Source organism: Symsagittifera roscoffensis, chromosome 4, assembly GCF_963678635.1.
Source record: "Symsagittifera roscoffensis chromosome 4, txSymRosc1.1, whole genome shotgun sequence".
NCBI classification, from domain to species: Eukaryota; Metazoa; Xenacoelomorpha; order Acoela; family Convolutidae; genus Symsagittifera; species Symsagittifera roscoffensis.
Genome location: NC_087065.1, coordinates 77,113,960 through 77,131,774, shown reverse-complemented (window position 1 = coordinate 77,131,774; position 17,815 = coordinate 77,113,960). Strand labels below are relative to the sequence as shown.

The 17,815-nt window shown below is 37.0% G+C and overlaps 1 protein-coding gene across 2 annotated transcripts in view; it reads right to left on the bottom strand.

Annotated features, from left to right (window-relative positions):
* Window positions 1-10,357: 10,357 nt before the first annotated feature.
* The window catches only part of LOC134843974 (unconventional myosin-XVIIIa-like), a 319,060-nt gene continuing 311,602 nt past the window's right edge, over window positions 10,358-17,815 (bottom strand). For both annotated transcript variants that reach the window (XM_063860373.1, XM_063860374.1), the window contains exons 25-27: window positions 17,161-17,295; window positions 16,565-16,695; window positions 10,358-10,799 (exon numbers count right to left, since the gene is read on the bottom strand). In XM_063860373.1, coding sequence (XP_063716443.1) covers window positions 10,745-10,799; window positions 16,565-16,695; window positions 17,161-17,295 — 321 coding nt within the window. In that variant the 3' untranslated portion in view covers window positions 10,358-10,744. The remainder of the gene's footprint in view (window positions 10,800-16,564; window positions 16,696-17,160; window positions 17,296-17,815) is intronic.

Below are 17,815 nucleotides of genomic sequence, written 5' to 3'. Positions count from 1 at the left end.
AATACCCTCAAACGTCATATCAGTAGCCAGAATATCAAAAAATTGTTGGGTCGACTTACAATTTTCATCGAAGCCGTGAAATCTAATGACAAAATAGCGATTGTACAAGTTTCCCAACTTGTGCATAATCAAAAATGGACGGAGTTAGCCGTTATGAACAATTTGGCCCATGGCCGATCAATTATGGCAACTGATGTTTTTGAGAGGGGCGTTATCCTTCTCGGTTATCACGGCAACATGGAAGACCCGTTAGTTACAAGTGAATACCCGCGTTAGTATACAAGGCTTGGTCTAGCTTTCGAAAATTCAGAACCATTTACCTGGTATTGAAAAACCTTTCAGTATTTGTACTCAAGCTACAATAAAGCAATTAAACACCGATGAGTATTAAATATTTTGCGCTAATTTTCTTGATAATACTTATTGAATTTAATTCCTATGAAACTTTCTTTTAGAAAAATAATTCATAAAGGTCAAAAAATGAGCATTAGGTTTCACGAGCGTTTGGCCAAATGGTATGCCGCCCGCCTGCAGAACGTCATTTTTACGATATAAAAAACTTCTTTTCTAAGTTGAAATTTTTGTTAGGTTTTCTTGAATCTTTCATCCCACCTAAGTGAATATTCCCCTTCTCATCCTCCCATTGAATTTCCCCCTAGCCGTGTATGAAGTTTGAAAATTGATTTATTGTTTGAAAAAAGTTTCAAACGAAGGCGCAGAATACATTATTTGAGAAAGCTTTTCAAAACGAATGCTTTTGATTTCACTTTGATTCATGTTTAATCCATCTTTGATTAGAATCATTATCTCTGATTAGCGTTCCCATATAAAACGATCTTTGATTTCTGTTTAATCCATTTTTGATTAGCGTCCTCGTTAAAAGCTATATTTGAACCATGTTTAATCTATCTTTGATTTTATTTTGTAAATAGCAACCACTGGCTTTTATTCGCATCTGGGCCGGTCTTTTTTGTTCAAGTCATTTTTTGTCTAATTTCAACTCAATTTAGTTCAAGAACCTGTTTTAATTTTCCAAGACCGTTCATTATTGACGCACAGGCTATTAGCGTTGATGGTCGTTTATTAAAACTCAACACTGTATGATTTATATTTACGTTACCTGTCACACAAATCGAACAATTTGCATTGAATTTTTTTTCATTTTCATTTTAGATTGATTCAGATTGATCAAATTCTTTTTGAAATACAGTTAGTTCTTAACAGCAATACAGTTTTCAAACTCTTTTTCTTCAGTTTGAACCTCTCTCAAAGTGGGCTTTAAACGAAACTCTCTTCAAAATTGTCTTTTAAAACTTCTTTAGAATGCCATTGTACAGATGCCCTTGCTGTAACGTGGTTTCATCAAACCGGTCGACCATGTGTTAAGGTTTGTTTTTCTGCTTTTTCATTTCATTTTCCAAATACATCCTAATATCTGTTGCAACTTATTCTCTACATACATCCAAGTATCTTCTACATTTTATTATCTAAATACATCCAAATTTTTGTTGCATTCTATTCTCTAAATACATGCAAAAATCTGGTGCACTTTATTCTCTAATTACATCCGATTATATGTTGCAAGTTATTCTCGACAAAAAATTTTCTGAAACGATTCAAATAGACAAAATACTTTTTTGAGATTTAAGTTAATAATACGCCCAAAAACTAGAACGTGATTTCTTTCTTTTTCAGCTTGATGATAGAAAATCGATGTATTAACAAATGGCATAGAATTTTTCTCAAGTTGCCATGTTCCAGCATCATGGGAATAAAAGCGTAAGAAAATAGAGTTTTTGGTGCAAATTCTCAAGTAGACGAAAAAATTTCAAAAAAGTCAACTTTTTGGCAAGTTTTTTGATCAATTCTTTCATATTTGCAAAAATTCAATAAATGTTGCATGTGGAGTATAAAATGAAACCATAATTGTATATTCAATGGTATCATGTTTAGACAAGTACACAGGTATTTCCATTAAAAAAATGGATTTTCCTTCATTTTCCCCTCAAAACTTGAAAATACATTAAGATTTGCTTTTTGAGCAAGATCGTGTGCTATATAGTATACTGACTTTCTACATCAAAACTCTTATCGCCTAAAGTAACACTGAATTCTAGCTGAATTGTAGCTAAGACCTCCGATTTTTCCAAAAAAAAGTGTGAAAACAGTCAAAACTTTTGAGAACAGAATTTTAATTTTTTTCAGATAAGACTTGGCATCTGTACAAAACTCTCAACTTCTTTTTGAGCCTGCTTAACAAGTTTTTTTGCTCAAAGACATAGATATTTAACTTGAAAAATTTTATCATTTAATCGAATAATTTTGTCTCGGAGTTGTGTTAACTTCAAAGCAAATATCGTTAAAATACCTAATTTTTCGTTAAATCTTACTTGTTCTATCAATGATAACCAAAGTTCCGATGAAATACCATAATTTCCAATAGTTGACAGTCTTATGTTGGATTTTTTTTGAAACAGTTTAGATTTTTCAAAAATCTTCAACTAAGATCTTTAATAGTTTCTGCTTGATCTATCATCTTCCATTTGAATCCTCTTTGAACAAAAATTTACTCGAAAATTGAAATTTAGATGTAGAACTGTGTCCTTTTGAAAATCATTCACAAATTTGAAGCGAATACAGAACTCAAAATTTTGCTCAGGAACTTCAGAAAAAAATTTTTGAATCAGAATTTTGCCTGTTCCTGTTTTAACAATTAACTTCTACTTTGAAATGAATCTCCAGCTCAGACGTATGTGTATTATTATCTGGAATTGTTCAATGTCAAATAAATTATCCAGTTATCGTCTTCTCTATGTCAGTTATCAAAATCAGTAAAAATCATTTTTTTGACACATAAGACACTATTTGTCTGCTTGAAAACGCGCTACTTCTTGAACACAACCAAAGCTACTAAACTCAAAAAAATCACAAAATGATAGCTCGGCGAAAAGCTTCAATTAGTCAATATTTTACAAATACCCCGTACTTTTTCTTGAAAAATTTCAACAAATACGTATCCACCCATTAGATGATCTTACGCCTTTTTACTGCAAAATTAACTCAACAGAATCCTCTTAAGCTTGCTGTCATTGCAAATTTTAGCGTAGATTAAGATTTTTCCATTCACGATAATTTGAATCTGATTGTTATTCGAGTTGGCTTTATCAACAATCAAAACATTTGAACAAAAACGTAAGTAACCGAATAACCAATGCGTTGAAAATGTTTTGTAGTTTTTAATAGAATGATTCAGTTTTATCAAAAAATTAGATTTTTTCTGGACACTATTTTTCAGTAAAATTATTGTTTTGATGTTTTATTTCCATGTTTTGATTATAACTCCCAAGCTTTACCGTCTCTTGGAATGTGTTTGGAGGCTTCCTGATTGAGCCTTCCATCACCTTGAATAACATTATTTTGATCAGAAAACTGCTTCTTCTTGATGTAACATTTCAGTTCCTCTCTGCTATTTGTTTAAAAATACAGCTCGAACACTTCAAAACACCACAGTTCTTACGATGTTTCGATGACTGGGCACGTGTTTAGTCACTGTCAAACTCATTACATTCAGTCCTTTCGTTTCTTTCCAGTGAGGGCATTTCAAGAAAGGAAACAATTTTAATGAGATACTATGAAAAATAAAAGTTTTTTTAAAAAACTCAAACCAACTAGTTGGCGATCTACACTAATATTGAAATGTTCCAAAAACTGAATAAAAAACAGCTCTGCAAATTTTGCAATCAAATATTGTTTAAAGTGAAAGAAAGTAAAAGAAGAACAGACTTCATCCCACTTGGAGCAGCTGGAAAAAAATCAACCAATCAGACTCGAGTAAATTTTAAATTGATATAAATTTTGACTTTGATTAATTTTTTGGAAAATGTCTAAAAAAGCACTTGAATTTCTTCGAGTTACTTTGGGAGAACAAAAAAATCTCTTTTTAATTTTCTCATTGAAGAAACAGCCGTTGACTTTTAATTTTTTAAATTTTTTTTGGCTGCTTATGTAGTACAAAGTAGAAACTTCCGACAAGTAAACTTCTTTTTAGAGAAACTTACTCATTAAAAAAGTTTACTTTTTGTTCATATATCGCGTGTTTAACTTTAAGTTAAAGCTGAATTACACTTGACGAGAAAAGATTTTTTCTCAAAGTTCGAAATCTTGTATGATTAGGTTTGTTATAAGATTTCCAGAGCTTTGCTTTGAAAAATTCAACAACTTCGAGCTATTATCTCAAATTTACATCACAAAAAAATAAACGGAAAAATTCCTGAAGAATCAGCAGTTTCTGATTGATTATATACAATTTTTCAAATTAATTGTTGAAAAAACTTGCAAGATGCTATTTTTAAATAATTTTTTCCATTTTGTTACTTATATTGTGAATGTTTCTTATTTTTACTTTAAGCAAGTTATGACAATTCATTTTGCGATCGCTTTTGTGCATAGTTTTGCTTATTTGAGAGATTTAAGTCCTTAAATATAACCTCTGATTGGATAAGACAACCTACAAAAAGAACACATATTGACCTTTTTGTGATTGAAAACAAAAAAAATTATAAAAAAATCTTTCAATCGAGCTTTCGAAGTTCCTTATATTGATAACCATCTCCTTTGTCAACTCTATATCATTCAAACAACTTGTTTTCACTCAGTCTTTTTTCCTTATATAGCACAAAAAAATTTTCTCAGTGCAAAGAGCAATCTTATGTAGAACTTTCGACTGATCTAGATCAAATCCGAATGCGAGAAACAGTCTCTGGGATTTTTTTGGCAGGAATGGACATCCCAATCCAAGTCTGGCACATGGTGGAAGTGGTGCAAAGGTATTTCAACGAGCATCATATAATGCAAGTTCTCATGACAGAGAACCAATTTGGATCAATGCAAATGACGGAGAAAGTGTCTGAGTAGGTTGAAATGAACTATCCCGAGATTCCTGAATCTAGATATGCGGCTCAACCAGTCCATAACTTTCTTTTTCTTTGGGAGGAGATAAAAACCCCATCAGAAATGACAAAGACGAGGGCTTCTTAGTAAAATTGACGCCTCAAACGCCCCACCACAACAACCACTAGTGATGGAACCTCAACAACTTCCGAGTTCTCTAGAGAACTCTTCTGCTGCTCGACAGTTTTTTTTATTAAAATTTTTATAAATAATTGTTGTTCAAAGTTTTTTTTTCAAAACTTATATTTAATTTATTTGTTCACATTCTTCTTAAGTATGAAAACAGATGAGAAGTTTAGGGCAAAACATTTCAATTGATTGAAAAAACAAACAGATTACAAGTTTAATCAGTGAGAAAAAAAGCACACTTGTTAAAAAAGCACACTTGTTCTCATCTCTTTTTTCACCATCAATTTTTGCACAAATTTTAGAAAAAAAAACACTAAAAATTTTTGCACAATTATAAATCTTTTTTTTTAAATAATAAGTTTTGGCATTTTTCGCTCTTCATAGGAAAAAATGTTAGGTTTTTGCCATTTTTTAAAAAAGCACAAAAAATTGCATCTTACGAACATTTTTGTCACTTTTTGAACTTTATAAAAAATTAAATTAACAGTTTGCCTTTTAGTTCAAAAAATTTAAATTAAAATTTGCCTTTTGCAAAAAACTCTGAGACATTTTTGGCACACGCGTTAAAAATTACATTACTTCATATATTAAAACTGTTTATGCTGAGTTTAAATTAACTTTGTTATATTTTTCATAAACCAGTGTACAATTATATAATAGAAAAATTGACACACTCATTAATTACAGAACCAAAATCATCAATGAAACAATCAAAAACTTTCAACAAATCAAAGTCATGCTTTGAGTTTTAATTTTTTTGAATCCTTTTTGAAAAAAAATTGATCCAAGAGTCTGGGTAGATGCAAGCTTCTGGACAGATTTAGATGGCGTATTTTGAAATTTTCCAGTATTTTGAAATTTTGTTTCTAAATTAAACAAAACAATAAATTTCAACCACTTACTTTTCATGAAACCTTGAAAATTGTAGAATCACAACCAAAGAAAAAGACGTCACTACGCCTTAACTTTTATAGAACATCATAAGTTGTTGAATAAACCCATAGAGAAAATTTACGTCACTACCTTTCAACTTCTATAGAACATTGAAAGTTGTTGAATAATTCCATAGTGAAAGTAACGTCAAAACTCATTATTTTTTGGACTCTTCTAAACATTAGTATCTACACATTAACTCTTAGATTTTTTATAAGAAGTCATTACACATCAACTTCTAGTCTTTTTTCTCATCAAGATTGCTCGACGTTTTATCTATTTCGTTAACTTTGCTCGATTTTTATCTATTTATTGCTCGATTTTCATTTAGTTGCTCTATTTCGCTACTTTTTTGTTTTCAAGTCTAAATAAAGATACTCAATCAAGTTTGTGAAAAATAGCAGTAGTTTTCTCAGAAATTCTTAAGTTTTATGAAAAATTTTTAAATTTTGCTTCAGTTCAACAAAATATCTTATTCTACAAAACCTCTTCGTCCACCTTCGCCTACTAATCACTCGCCTGTGCCATTACACTTTTGTAGCGCACAATTGTTGACCTCTATAACCGAAATGTAATTCTGTTCAGAGCGACTTTCCAAAAAGTCGAATTTACAGTAGAACCTGCAATTCTAGAAACAAGCAGACACACAATAGTAAAAAAATAATAATTGATTCAAGACACTTTTTGAGTTTGCAAAAAACCAGGTCCTGGTCGCCATTTGGAGCTAAAATTAAGTCTGACACTACATCATTGTGCGAATAGCTTCACAAACCTAGCAACGTTCTATAGTAAATCAGACTGACTCTTACTGATTTAGAAAGTTTCTTTACGAGAAAAAGTCAACTCTCGTTTGCTAGACCTTGACACTTTTTATAGTGTACCTTGAAAATAACACTCAATTCTTTTGAAAATTTTTTTAAAGTGCTAATATAACCAAGTGCATTCACAAGTGGGACGTTAGGTGCTAATATAACTAAGTGTGCTAACATAACAGGTGCTAATATAACTAAGTGCATTCACAAGTGGAAAACTGATCCATTTTCTTAAATTGGGTTGCATTTATGAAAAAAGAGTCAATCATATAATGATCATTATAAACATCTTCAAGGTCCTGAATTTAAAGTTAAAAAGAGTAAAATGATTTCCATTAGTACAGGTATTTTTTTCGTTTAATTTTTTTAACAAGAAAAAGTCCTAGAAAATTCGAGTAATTCCAGAATTAACATGTGGGACGTTATTCTGGAGCTATTCGAATTTTCTAAGACTTTTTTTTAAAAAAAATTAATCAAAAATTTTCTGTACTAATGGAAATCATTTTACTCTTTTTAGCTTGAAATTAAGGACCTTGAAGATGTTTATTATGATCATTATATGATTGACTCTTTTTTCATAAATGCAACCCAATTTAAGAAAACTGGATCAGTCTATCATTTTTTCCTATTACCCTGGTATTTTACAAACAAAAATCCAATTTGGAAATTAGGAATAATTCACATTTTCAACCATTTTTGATTATGTTGAAAGCCTATTTAGAGTCCATTTCAGCAAAAGAATTTCAATTGAAAAAATGGAAAGTCAAACCGCGAAGAAAAAGTTCTTGCGTGGACAAATTTTGAAGACTTTAGCGTGAGAAAAAACGTTATCAAATCAAGACAATCTATTTAAAAGTGTTCACTATGTTCATTGACGCTTCAAAGTAATTTCAAATTAAAAAATCAATTGTTTTTTTTATTTTGCTAGCCTTTAAAAAAAGATCTATAAAAAACAGATCTATAAAAAATCATAGCCAACAAACAGTTGGAAAAAATCGATGAACGCAAGTAAACAAAAAATAGTGGCTTGCTAATCGAATGAATCCTAACTTTTGCCAAAAAATAGATGGTTATGAAGCTCTTCAATTTTCTAGAACAATTTATGATTGATCTGTATTTTTTGTTTAATAAAATTAACCCATTTGAAGTAAAATTGGATGAGTAAAATTTTTGTTTGGCTGGGAAATGTGACACAGAGGCGAAGCGGAGCTTTGCAACACTAGTGATGCAAAAATTATTCTGAAAAATTATCAAGTAATTTCTACTTGGAAATTACTTGATAAAATATCTCAAAAAATAAGAAAAGATGCAATAAAAGTTGACTGAGCCGATACAACATAAACTGAAACTGTTTGAATATTTAAAAAAGAAACAAAAAGATAATGAATGATACCCATTATCGGAGTTGGTAAATTTACAAACTACTGAAATTTCAGTTGCAGTAAAAAAACTGGGACAAAAAACAAGCTCTAGAAAGTAAGACAAAGGGCGTTTCAAATCAAATGGAAAACGAAACAACAGAAACAAGAACGAAAACCACCAACCCGAAAAAAATTGCCTAATTTTGTTTTGAAATTTGAAAAAAAACTACAACCTAAAACGGGCTTTACTTAAATACTGCTTAAACTATAGATTTTTTTTTGAAATTTCAAAAAGTTGAGCATGTCAAAAGATGAAGGAGTCCAGATATATGAAATGGGTCCTGTGAACAAAGTTGTTCACGGGAAAAAAGTCTTTTACCTGAATACAATACCCTTGCTTATTGCAAGGCTAAAGATTAAGCTCCAATTATGAAACTAGAAGTCGATCAAGTTTTTCGTGACCTCCACGTTTTCGCTGTTCGATAGTGGATTTGGACGTTCTTTTAACAAATGAATTCAACCGAACTTAAAAAAAAAGTCAAATCGCGAAAAGAACATTCGAGCCTTATTTACTTTTGAAAGTTCTCCTGAAAAAAAAAAGAGAAATAAATCATCGCAATCTATATAAGATTTTGACCTACCTTCATTGACTCTCAAAAAGAAAAATTAGAACTAAGACTCCAATTAAAAACAAACTTTGAAAGTCTGAAAACAACTGCTTTGAAAGTTTTTAAGCTACAGATCGTGATCATAGCAAAAAATCCACCAAATGAGCCGTTTTATTCGCGAGTTAGCTTGGAAAAAAAGCAGTCATACTAAAAAAATACGCTCACTAGCTCGTATGTGTAAGCATTCCAACCTACGAATCCAAAAGCATTTCCACTTTAGCTCTATAAGAGCGTGACGTGAGCTGCACTTGGTTAAAAAAATTTACGTTCAAGCTTCAGTGGAAATATGCAAACCCATAAACAAACAGACCAGCAGACAAGTAGTAAAGAATCAAAGATTGCAAGTAAACAAAAAACACTTACTTGTAATTTGAAAAAAAACTAGTTTTGGATTTTCCAAGAAAAAAATAGACGTCCTTAAAACTCTTCGAGTTTCTAGAAAAATTTATGATTGACACTTCTTTGACAAAATTAACCTAACTTGAAAACACTGGATTAATAAGGTAAAAGTTTTGTTTCGATGGAAATTTGATCATGAAATTCCTTTTCGAAATTAGAAGCCGATCACGTTTTTCGTGATCTCTACACTTTTGCTGTTCAATGCTGGAGTTCGCCTTCCTTTTAACAATGGAAATGCACTGAATTTGAAAAGAAATCAAAAGACAAAAGTCAAACCGCAGAAAGTAAATTTGAGCCAGAATAAATTTTCAGACTTTTCCTTTTAAAAAAATGAAGAACCAAAGCAAATTATCGCGACCTATAAAACAGTCTGAACTACGTTCGTCTACTCTTAATTAACTTGAAAAATCAGTCTAGAATTGAAATAATCAATCAAAAAAGCCTCGGTAAAGTTGTGTTTGATTCCAGAATCTGCTACTACTGATTCCAGAATTACTATACCACTTCACCTTCGGCTATTAATTATTGCTACTTTTATAAATGCCTCCATAAAATTGGACGGGCGGCAGTGAATGCGCTTTACTTCAACCAACATAGCTCATAATAATTGAAATCAGGTAGTAGAACTAGAAACTAACCTACAGTGCTGATTTAAACTTACCGACAAATTAAAAAACAATGGCTATTTTCAATGCATTTTTAAAAGAATGGGTTCATTAACGAAATAGATAAGGCTTAAAATTGCTCAAAATTTTACCAGAATTAATATGGTATATTTTTGCGAAATTTGGACACGAAATTTGCATTTTTTGCTATAATTCAGGGTGAACTGCATAGCAAATTACATCATAGAAAACCCATGTAGCCCAAGAGAAATTTAGAAGCGCATAGCCTCTAAACTATGAGCAAAATTGTAAGATTTTTTATTAACTAACATATAGTTCGAAAAGAGTCAATGAACGCAAGTTTAAATAATATGGCCTTAAAAATCTTTGAACTTTGAGAGAACAATTGATGATTGTAACTTGTTCGCTAAAATTAACTCAATTTGAGAAAACTGGATCAATAAGTCAATTTTATGGAAAATCATCGCGAGCTATATAAGAGTCTGGACTGCGTTCACTGACTCTTAATGATCCAGCTAAACTGCCCCCAATTTATAGGTTTCGCAGCAAAGTCTTAGTAATAAGAAAAACCGCATGTTAGAATTTGTTTTTCAAACTTATTAAATTTTGTGACATTAAGCTACAAATGATTATCTATAAACAACAAAGAAATTCGAACAAAATAGAATATAATTTATCATAAAAAATGATACGATTTAACAGCATTTAGCAATTACAAGAAAGTAAAAAGGCAAGTATTTAATCGATTCACACCATGTAGAGAAATTGTTTGAAAGCTTGATGATTGCTTATTTTACTCCTGGTGACCATCTAAGTTTTAAGTCACATTTTTGAGAGATTCGGAACTGTTCGCCTCTGTTGTTGTTCTAAGTACCTGCAGTCGATGAGAACTCCGCAGCTGCTGAACCGTAGTCTTCGTCTCTGCAAATCCAAAACAAAACAAAACCATAGCCAACTGACAGTTGGAGAAATGTTAATAAGTTCGATTAAAATTGACCTAACAGTCTTTCAAAACGCTGTATTACAAATTACATCACCTCAGCCCTCTTTAAACACGGGGGTGTGGGGATTCAAAAAAAGGTCGATAACTTTGTCGAATTTTTTTTAGGTCGAAGAAATTGATTTTCTAAGCTCTCCCAAATCACTATAAAGACCCTATTTTGACAAAACTTTCTGCGCCGCATGCAAATTATGAAAAACAGACCAAAAAAGGCGTTTTCGGGCACTTTTTGCAAAAAAGTGACCAATAAAAATCGCGTTATTTCGGCGCGAGCTCAAAATTAGAATATATTGCCTTTAGAAAAATTTTTAGGGTCAGCCAAAAAAGGATATCTCAATCAAAATAGTACCTATTTTAAGGGGGATCCAATTCTAAGGGGGACCCTTTGGGTCGGCAGGGGGTCGAATCCCTAAGGGGAGGAGCGTACCACCCCCCCCCCCCCTAAATCCGCCCCTGCATGTATGTATGTAGAAAAAGCAAACCATTCAAATCATAGCCAACACACATTTGAAAGAGTCAATGAGCTGACGGGAAAAAACCGCTCGACTAGCATATTGTGATAGCTTTTCTCTCAAAAACTGAGAAACTAAGCTATCAACAAGTAAACGAAATTCCTTGTCACATAAATTGCGATCAGTCATATCCATATCCCGCCCCGACCCAGGGGCTGATTAAGAGAGGGGCGGGAGGGTGTTCAATTCCCTTTAATTCTTCGACGCCATGTCGACCCAAAGGGCCCCCCTTTGGTACACATTTACGAAGTTCTTTTTAACTAGATCCGCCCCACCCCCTCGAGAAAACACTAGATCCGCCCCACCCCCTCGAGAAAACACTAGATCCGCCCCACCCCCTCGAGAAAACACTAGATCCGCCCCACCCCCTCGAGAAAACACTAGATCCGCCCCACCCCCTCGAGAAAACACTAGATCCGCCCCACCCCCTCGAGAAAACACTAGATCCGCCCCACCCCCTCGAGAAAACACTAGATCCGCCCCACCCCCTCGAGAAAACACTAGATCCGCCCCACCCCCTCGAGAAAACACTAGATCCGCCCCACCCCCTCGAGAAAACACTAGATCCGCCCCACCCCCTCGAGAAAACACTAGATCCGCCCCACCCCCTCGAGAAAACACTAGATCCGCCCCACCCCCTCGAGAAAACACTAGATCCGCCCCACCCCCTCGAGAAAACACTAGATCCGCCCCACCCCCTCGAGAAAACACTAGATCCGCCCCACCCCCTCGAGAAAACACTAGATCCGCCCCACCCCCTCGAGAAAACACTAGATCCGCCCCACCCCCTCGAGAAAACACTAGATCCGCCCCACCCCCTCGAGAAAACACTAGATCCGCCCCACCCCCTCGAGAAAACACTAGATCCGCCCCACCCCCTCGAGAAAACACTAGATCCGCCCCACCCCCTCGAGAAAACACTAGATCCGCCCCACCCCCTCGAGAAAACACTAGATCCGCCCCACCCCCTCGAGAAAACACTAGATCCGCCCCACCCCCTCGAGAAAACACTAGATCCGCCCCACCCCCTCGAGAAAACACTAGATCCGCCCCACCCCCTCGAGAAAACACTAGATCCGCCCCACCCCCTCGAGAAAACACTAGATCCGCCCCACCCCCTCGAGAAAACACTAGATCCGCCCCACCCCCTCGAGAAAACACTAGATCCGCCCCACCCCCTCGAGAAAACACTAGATCCGCCCCACCCCCTCGAGAAAACACTAGATCCGCCCCACCCCCTCGAGAAAACACTAGATCCGCCCCACCCCCTCGAGAAAACACTAGATCCGCCCCACCCCCTCGAGAAAACACTAGATCCGCCCCACCCCCTCGAGAAAACACTAGATCCGCCCCACCCCCTCGAGAAAACACTAGATCCGCCCCACCCCCTCGAGAAAACACTAGATCCGCCCCACCCCCTCGAGAAAACACTAGATCCGCCCCACCCCCTCGAGAAAACACTAGATCCGCCCCACCCCCTCGAGAAAACACTAGATCCGCCCCACCCCCTCGAGAAAACACTAGATCCGCCCCACCCCCTCGAGAAAACACTAGATCCGCCCCACCCCCTCGAGAAAACACTAGATCCGCCCCACCCCCTCGAGAAAACACTAGATCCGCCCCACCCCCTCGAGAAAACACTAGATCCGCCCCACCCCCTCGAGAAAACACTAGATCCGCCCCACCCCCTCGAGAAAACACTAGATCCGCCCCACCCCCTCGAGAAAACACTAGATCCGCCCCACCCCCTCGAGAAAACACTAGATCCGCCCCACCCCCTCGAGAAAACACTAGATCCGCCCCACCCCCTCGAGAAAACACTAGATCCGCCCCACCCCCTCGAGAAAACACTAGATCCGCCCCACCCCCTCGAGAAAACACTAGATCCGCCCCACCCCCTCGAGAAAACACTAGATCCGCCCCACCCCCTCGAGAAAACACTAGATCCGCCCCACCCCCTCGAGAAAACACTAGATCCGCCCCACCCCCTCGAGAAAACACTAGATCCGCCCCACCCCCTCGAGAAAACACTAGATCCGCCCCACCCCCTCGAGAAAACACTAGATCCGCCCCACCCCCTCGAGAAAACACTAGATCCGCCCCACCCCCTCGAGAAAACACTAGATCCGCCCCACCCCCTCGAGAAAACACTAGATCCGCCCCACCCCCTCGAGAAAACACTAGATCCGCCCCACCCCCTCGAGAAAACACTAGATCCGCCCCACCCCCTCGAGAAAACACTAGATCCGCCCCACCCCCTCGAGAAAACACTAGATCCGCCCCACCCCCTCGAGAAAACACTAGATCCGCCCCACCCCCTCGAGAAAACACTAGATCCGCCCCACCCCCTCGAGAAAACACTAGATCCGCCCCACCCCCTCGAGAAAACACTAGATCCGCCCCACCCCCTCGAGAAAACACTAGATCCGCCCCACCCCCTCGAGAAAACACTAGATCCGCCCCACCCCCTCGAGAAAACACTAGATCCGCCCCACCCCCTCGAGAAAACACTAGATCCGCCCCACCCCCTCGAGAAAACACTAGATCCGCCCCACCCCCTCGAGAAAACACTAGATCCGCCCCACCCCCTCGAGAAAACACTAGATCCGCCCCACCCCCTCGAGAAAACACTAGATCCGCCCCACCCCCTCGAGAAAACACTAGATCCGCCCCACCCCCTCGAGAAAACACTAGATCCGCCCCACCCCCTCGAGAAAACACTAGATCCGCCCCACCCCCTCGAGAAAACACTAGATCCGCCCCACCCCCTCGAGAAAACACTAGATCCGCCCCACCCCCTCGAGAAAACACTAGATCCGCCCCACCCCCTCGAGAAAACACTAGATCCGCCCCACCCCCTCGAGAAAACACTAGATCCGCCCCACCCCCTCGAGAAAACACTAGATCCGCCCCACCCCCTCGAGAAAACACTAGATCCGCCCCACCCCCTCGAGAAAACACTAGATCCGCCCCACCCCCTCGAGAAAACACTAGATCCGCCCCACCCCCTCGAGAAAACACTAGATCCGCCCCACCCCCTCGAGAAAACACTAGATCCGCCCCACCCCCTCGAGAAAACACTAGATCCGCCCCACCCCCTCGAGAAAACACTAGATCCGCCCCACCCCCTCGAGAAAACACTAGATCCGCCCCACCCCCTCGAGAAAACACTAGATCCGCCCCACCCCCTCGAGAAAACACTAGATCCGCCCCACCCCCTCGAGAAAACACTAGATCCGCCCCTGCCCCGACCTGTAAAGGGAGAGATTTGTTACTAGGTACAAAATTCGCATATGCTTAACCGTGTAATTATTTCATTATAGGGGTGGCAATTCGTTAGTAGGTTCCAAAGGGTGGGACAATGGTTGAAGAGATCGGTTTTTTGTGTATAAAGATTTGGATTTTCTTTAACTCTATCCTTCCTTCCTTCCTCCCTCCCCACCGAAACCTAGTAATGAATATCGCCCCATAAAGAATTAAATCAACGGTTAAGCACATGAAAATTTTACACCTAGTAGCCCAGTCCCGACTCAAATTGGTATGGTGAAAAATGGGACGGTATCTCGTTAACTATCACCCCTATTGCAATAGGGGGGCTATTCTTTACAAGGTTTGGATAAACACTTTCGAGATAACGCCAACCAACTTTAACAAAATTTGAACTTTGTGTTTCGATTTTTATGCTAATCGATACGATTTTCATTATAAAAACTTTTATGATTGTCGAGCTTTATGCTAGTCGATACACAGCCAAAATATTGACTCGTTTGATCGGCATTTTTTAGAAACAATTAATCCAATATGAGAAAACTGGGTCAATAGATAAATTTTTTATTCCACTGGGAAATCTGCAAACCAGCATCCACATTTGAAACTAGAAGTCGATCACGTTTTTAGTGCCCTTCGCACTTTTGCTGTTCGATAGTCGAGTTTGCTTTCCTCTTAAAACACGAAATGAATTGAACTTAAAAAGAAATCCAAAGTCAAAATGCAAAAAACTAAAGCTGAGCGTGAACAAATTTTAAGACTGCGTTTCTCGACTTCTAAAGAGCAGCTCTACTACAATCAGCCAACTACTTGAATATCTCGAGCTGATAAAGCTTGATATGATACTACTGTTATGGGCAACTAAAATCTTCATTAAAAGGAAATGAGTTCATTTTGCTTTCAGCTGCATGGTTACGTAGCAGTATTTGGACAACCCAGTAAGCAAACAAATACTATATTAAACAATCAGAATCGAGATGAGAAACCAAACTTACGAAATAAATAATTATTAACTTATTCATTGTCACGATTCTAATTGGTTAATATAGAGCTTATCTGCTTTCTGACGAGTATGAATACCCGGTTCTCTAAATACAGACAACCCTCCCAGCTTTATGTATAACGATTAAAAAGGTGAAACTAACGATGCTCGCATTGATGATTTCATTCAATACCTGATCTGGTAGCTCATTTAGCATCTAATGAAAAAAATACAAACTTTTATTAAAATTTATCACATTTTCCGCAAGAACATTAACTAGCACGCAAAATTGTATCATTGAATAGATTTTCAAAAAACGATTAAAAAGGTGAAACTAACGATGCTCCCATTGATGATTTCATTCAATACCTGATCTGGTAGCTCATTTAGCATCTAATGAAAAAAATACAAACTTTTATTAAAATTTATCACATTTTCCGCAAGAACATTAACTAGCACGCAAAATTGTATCATTGAATAGATTTTCAAAAAACTTTCGTCCAAAAAGGCAACTGCAAAAAAATACATGCTCGGATAACAAGAATAGCCGATCGCTATGGAAATAGGACAGCACGCATGTACTACAAGTTTCTTTGCAAAACAAAACAAAGCAAACAGACAGTGAGCTAAGCGAGACCTAAAAAATGACTTTTTTATACAAACTGTTTCAGAAAACTGTGCCAATAAAGAATTTTTATATTCAGTTTGAAACTTAAAATCTAATTTTTACATTAGAAAGCATTCAATTTTTTTGCACCATTTGAGCCTTTGTTAATCGAACTTATCAAGAAATATCAAGCTTGAGCTCTCAACAATCAGTGTCTTCGCTTTATTCATTGAGACTTCAAATAACAAACCAGGCGATCTAAATACATAAGACTTGTTTTCGATCATCAACGTTGAATAAGAATTTGCAACAACTTACTCGGAGGTGAACTCGGATCTCTCCATCCCGTTGTTTCCACTCACATCTAGCATCCGATCCTCCTCATCGTCTTCGCTATTCATAAGAGAAGCCCCGTCTACGTCATCCTCTTCGTCGCTCAAGTAGAAACTCTGTGGAAAACAATTTGGCAGTGGTAACATTTTAGAATAATTGTCAATTTGAGAAAACATTTTCATTGAGCATGTGTAGTGATAAATAGCTATAATTTATACTGCCATTTTCATTATTGTTATTTCTTCTGATATGTAATACGACTTAGAACATTTCGTTTTATTTTCAAAAAAAGTAACAAAGCTTTCCGTATCATTAACTTTTTTCCCATTGGGCATGAACTTTTCAAATTCTGCCTCTTTTTCCGTTTCTCCAAGCAACCATAAACTTCCAAACTCATGGTGTAAGCAGCAATTTTTAAGGATATTTATAAATAGCTCGAAAATAATTGGTGTAAAATGTAGAAACTTTTTTTTAAAAAAAATTGATTACGTGATCGAGAGATTATGCAATAAAAATGATGGTGAGGAAGATGAAGAATAGACGCGTCCAAATGTGCTATTTGTCGTTCTTATGTATCTTACCGAGTCAGCTGAGGCGTTATTTGCGTTGTTCATCTCCTGTAGAGATCTCTGAAGAAGCTGGATTCTCTGGGCGGCCACGTTTAACTCCTGTTTCAGGCTGCCATTAGTCTCCTCCATGTCTCCTAACTGGCGCTCCTTAAGCATTGCTTTTTTTAAGGTTTTCAAAATGGGTTTTGTGAAGTCTATTCAGAGCTTTCAAAAATTTACTGCCAGAACTAAATTATTCTCAAAAAAATCTACTGGGTAAGAAAGACGTCACCCAATAAGCTGAAAATTAAGAGAACGTTCTTGTCGAGAAAAAACAACATTGGAAGAACTTGTATCTACCGCTTACGATCGATTGCTGAAAATAGACAAACTAATTAACGCGTACAAATACGTACTGCATGGAATGCATGCGTCACAAAATGACGCAAGGTCCGGAAATCTGAACAAACTTCTTTAGGAAAAAAACTAAACCCGGTTGCAAAATCCTTACTTAACTTAAGTGTTATAACAAACAGAATAACTTTTTTGTAGTGGGGTGATTGAAAAAGGAATAAATTAAAATCAAGAACATAGCCAACAGACAGTTGAAAAAGAGTCAATAACGCAAGTAAACAAAAAAAAACTGACGTGTTTTTTGAAAAACTTTCAGCTTTCGAAGAAAAAACAA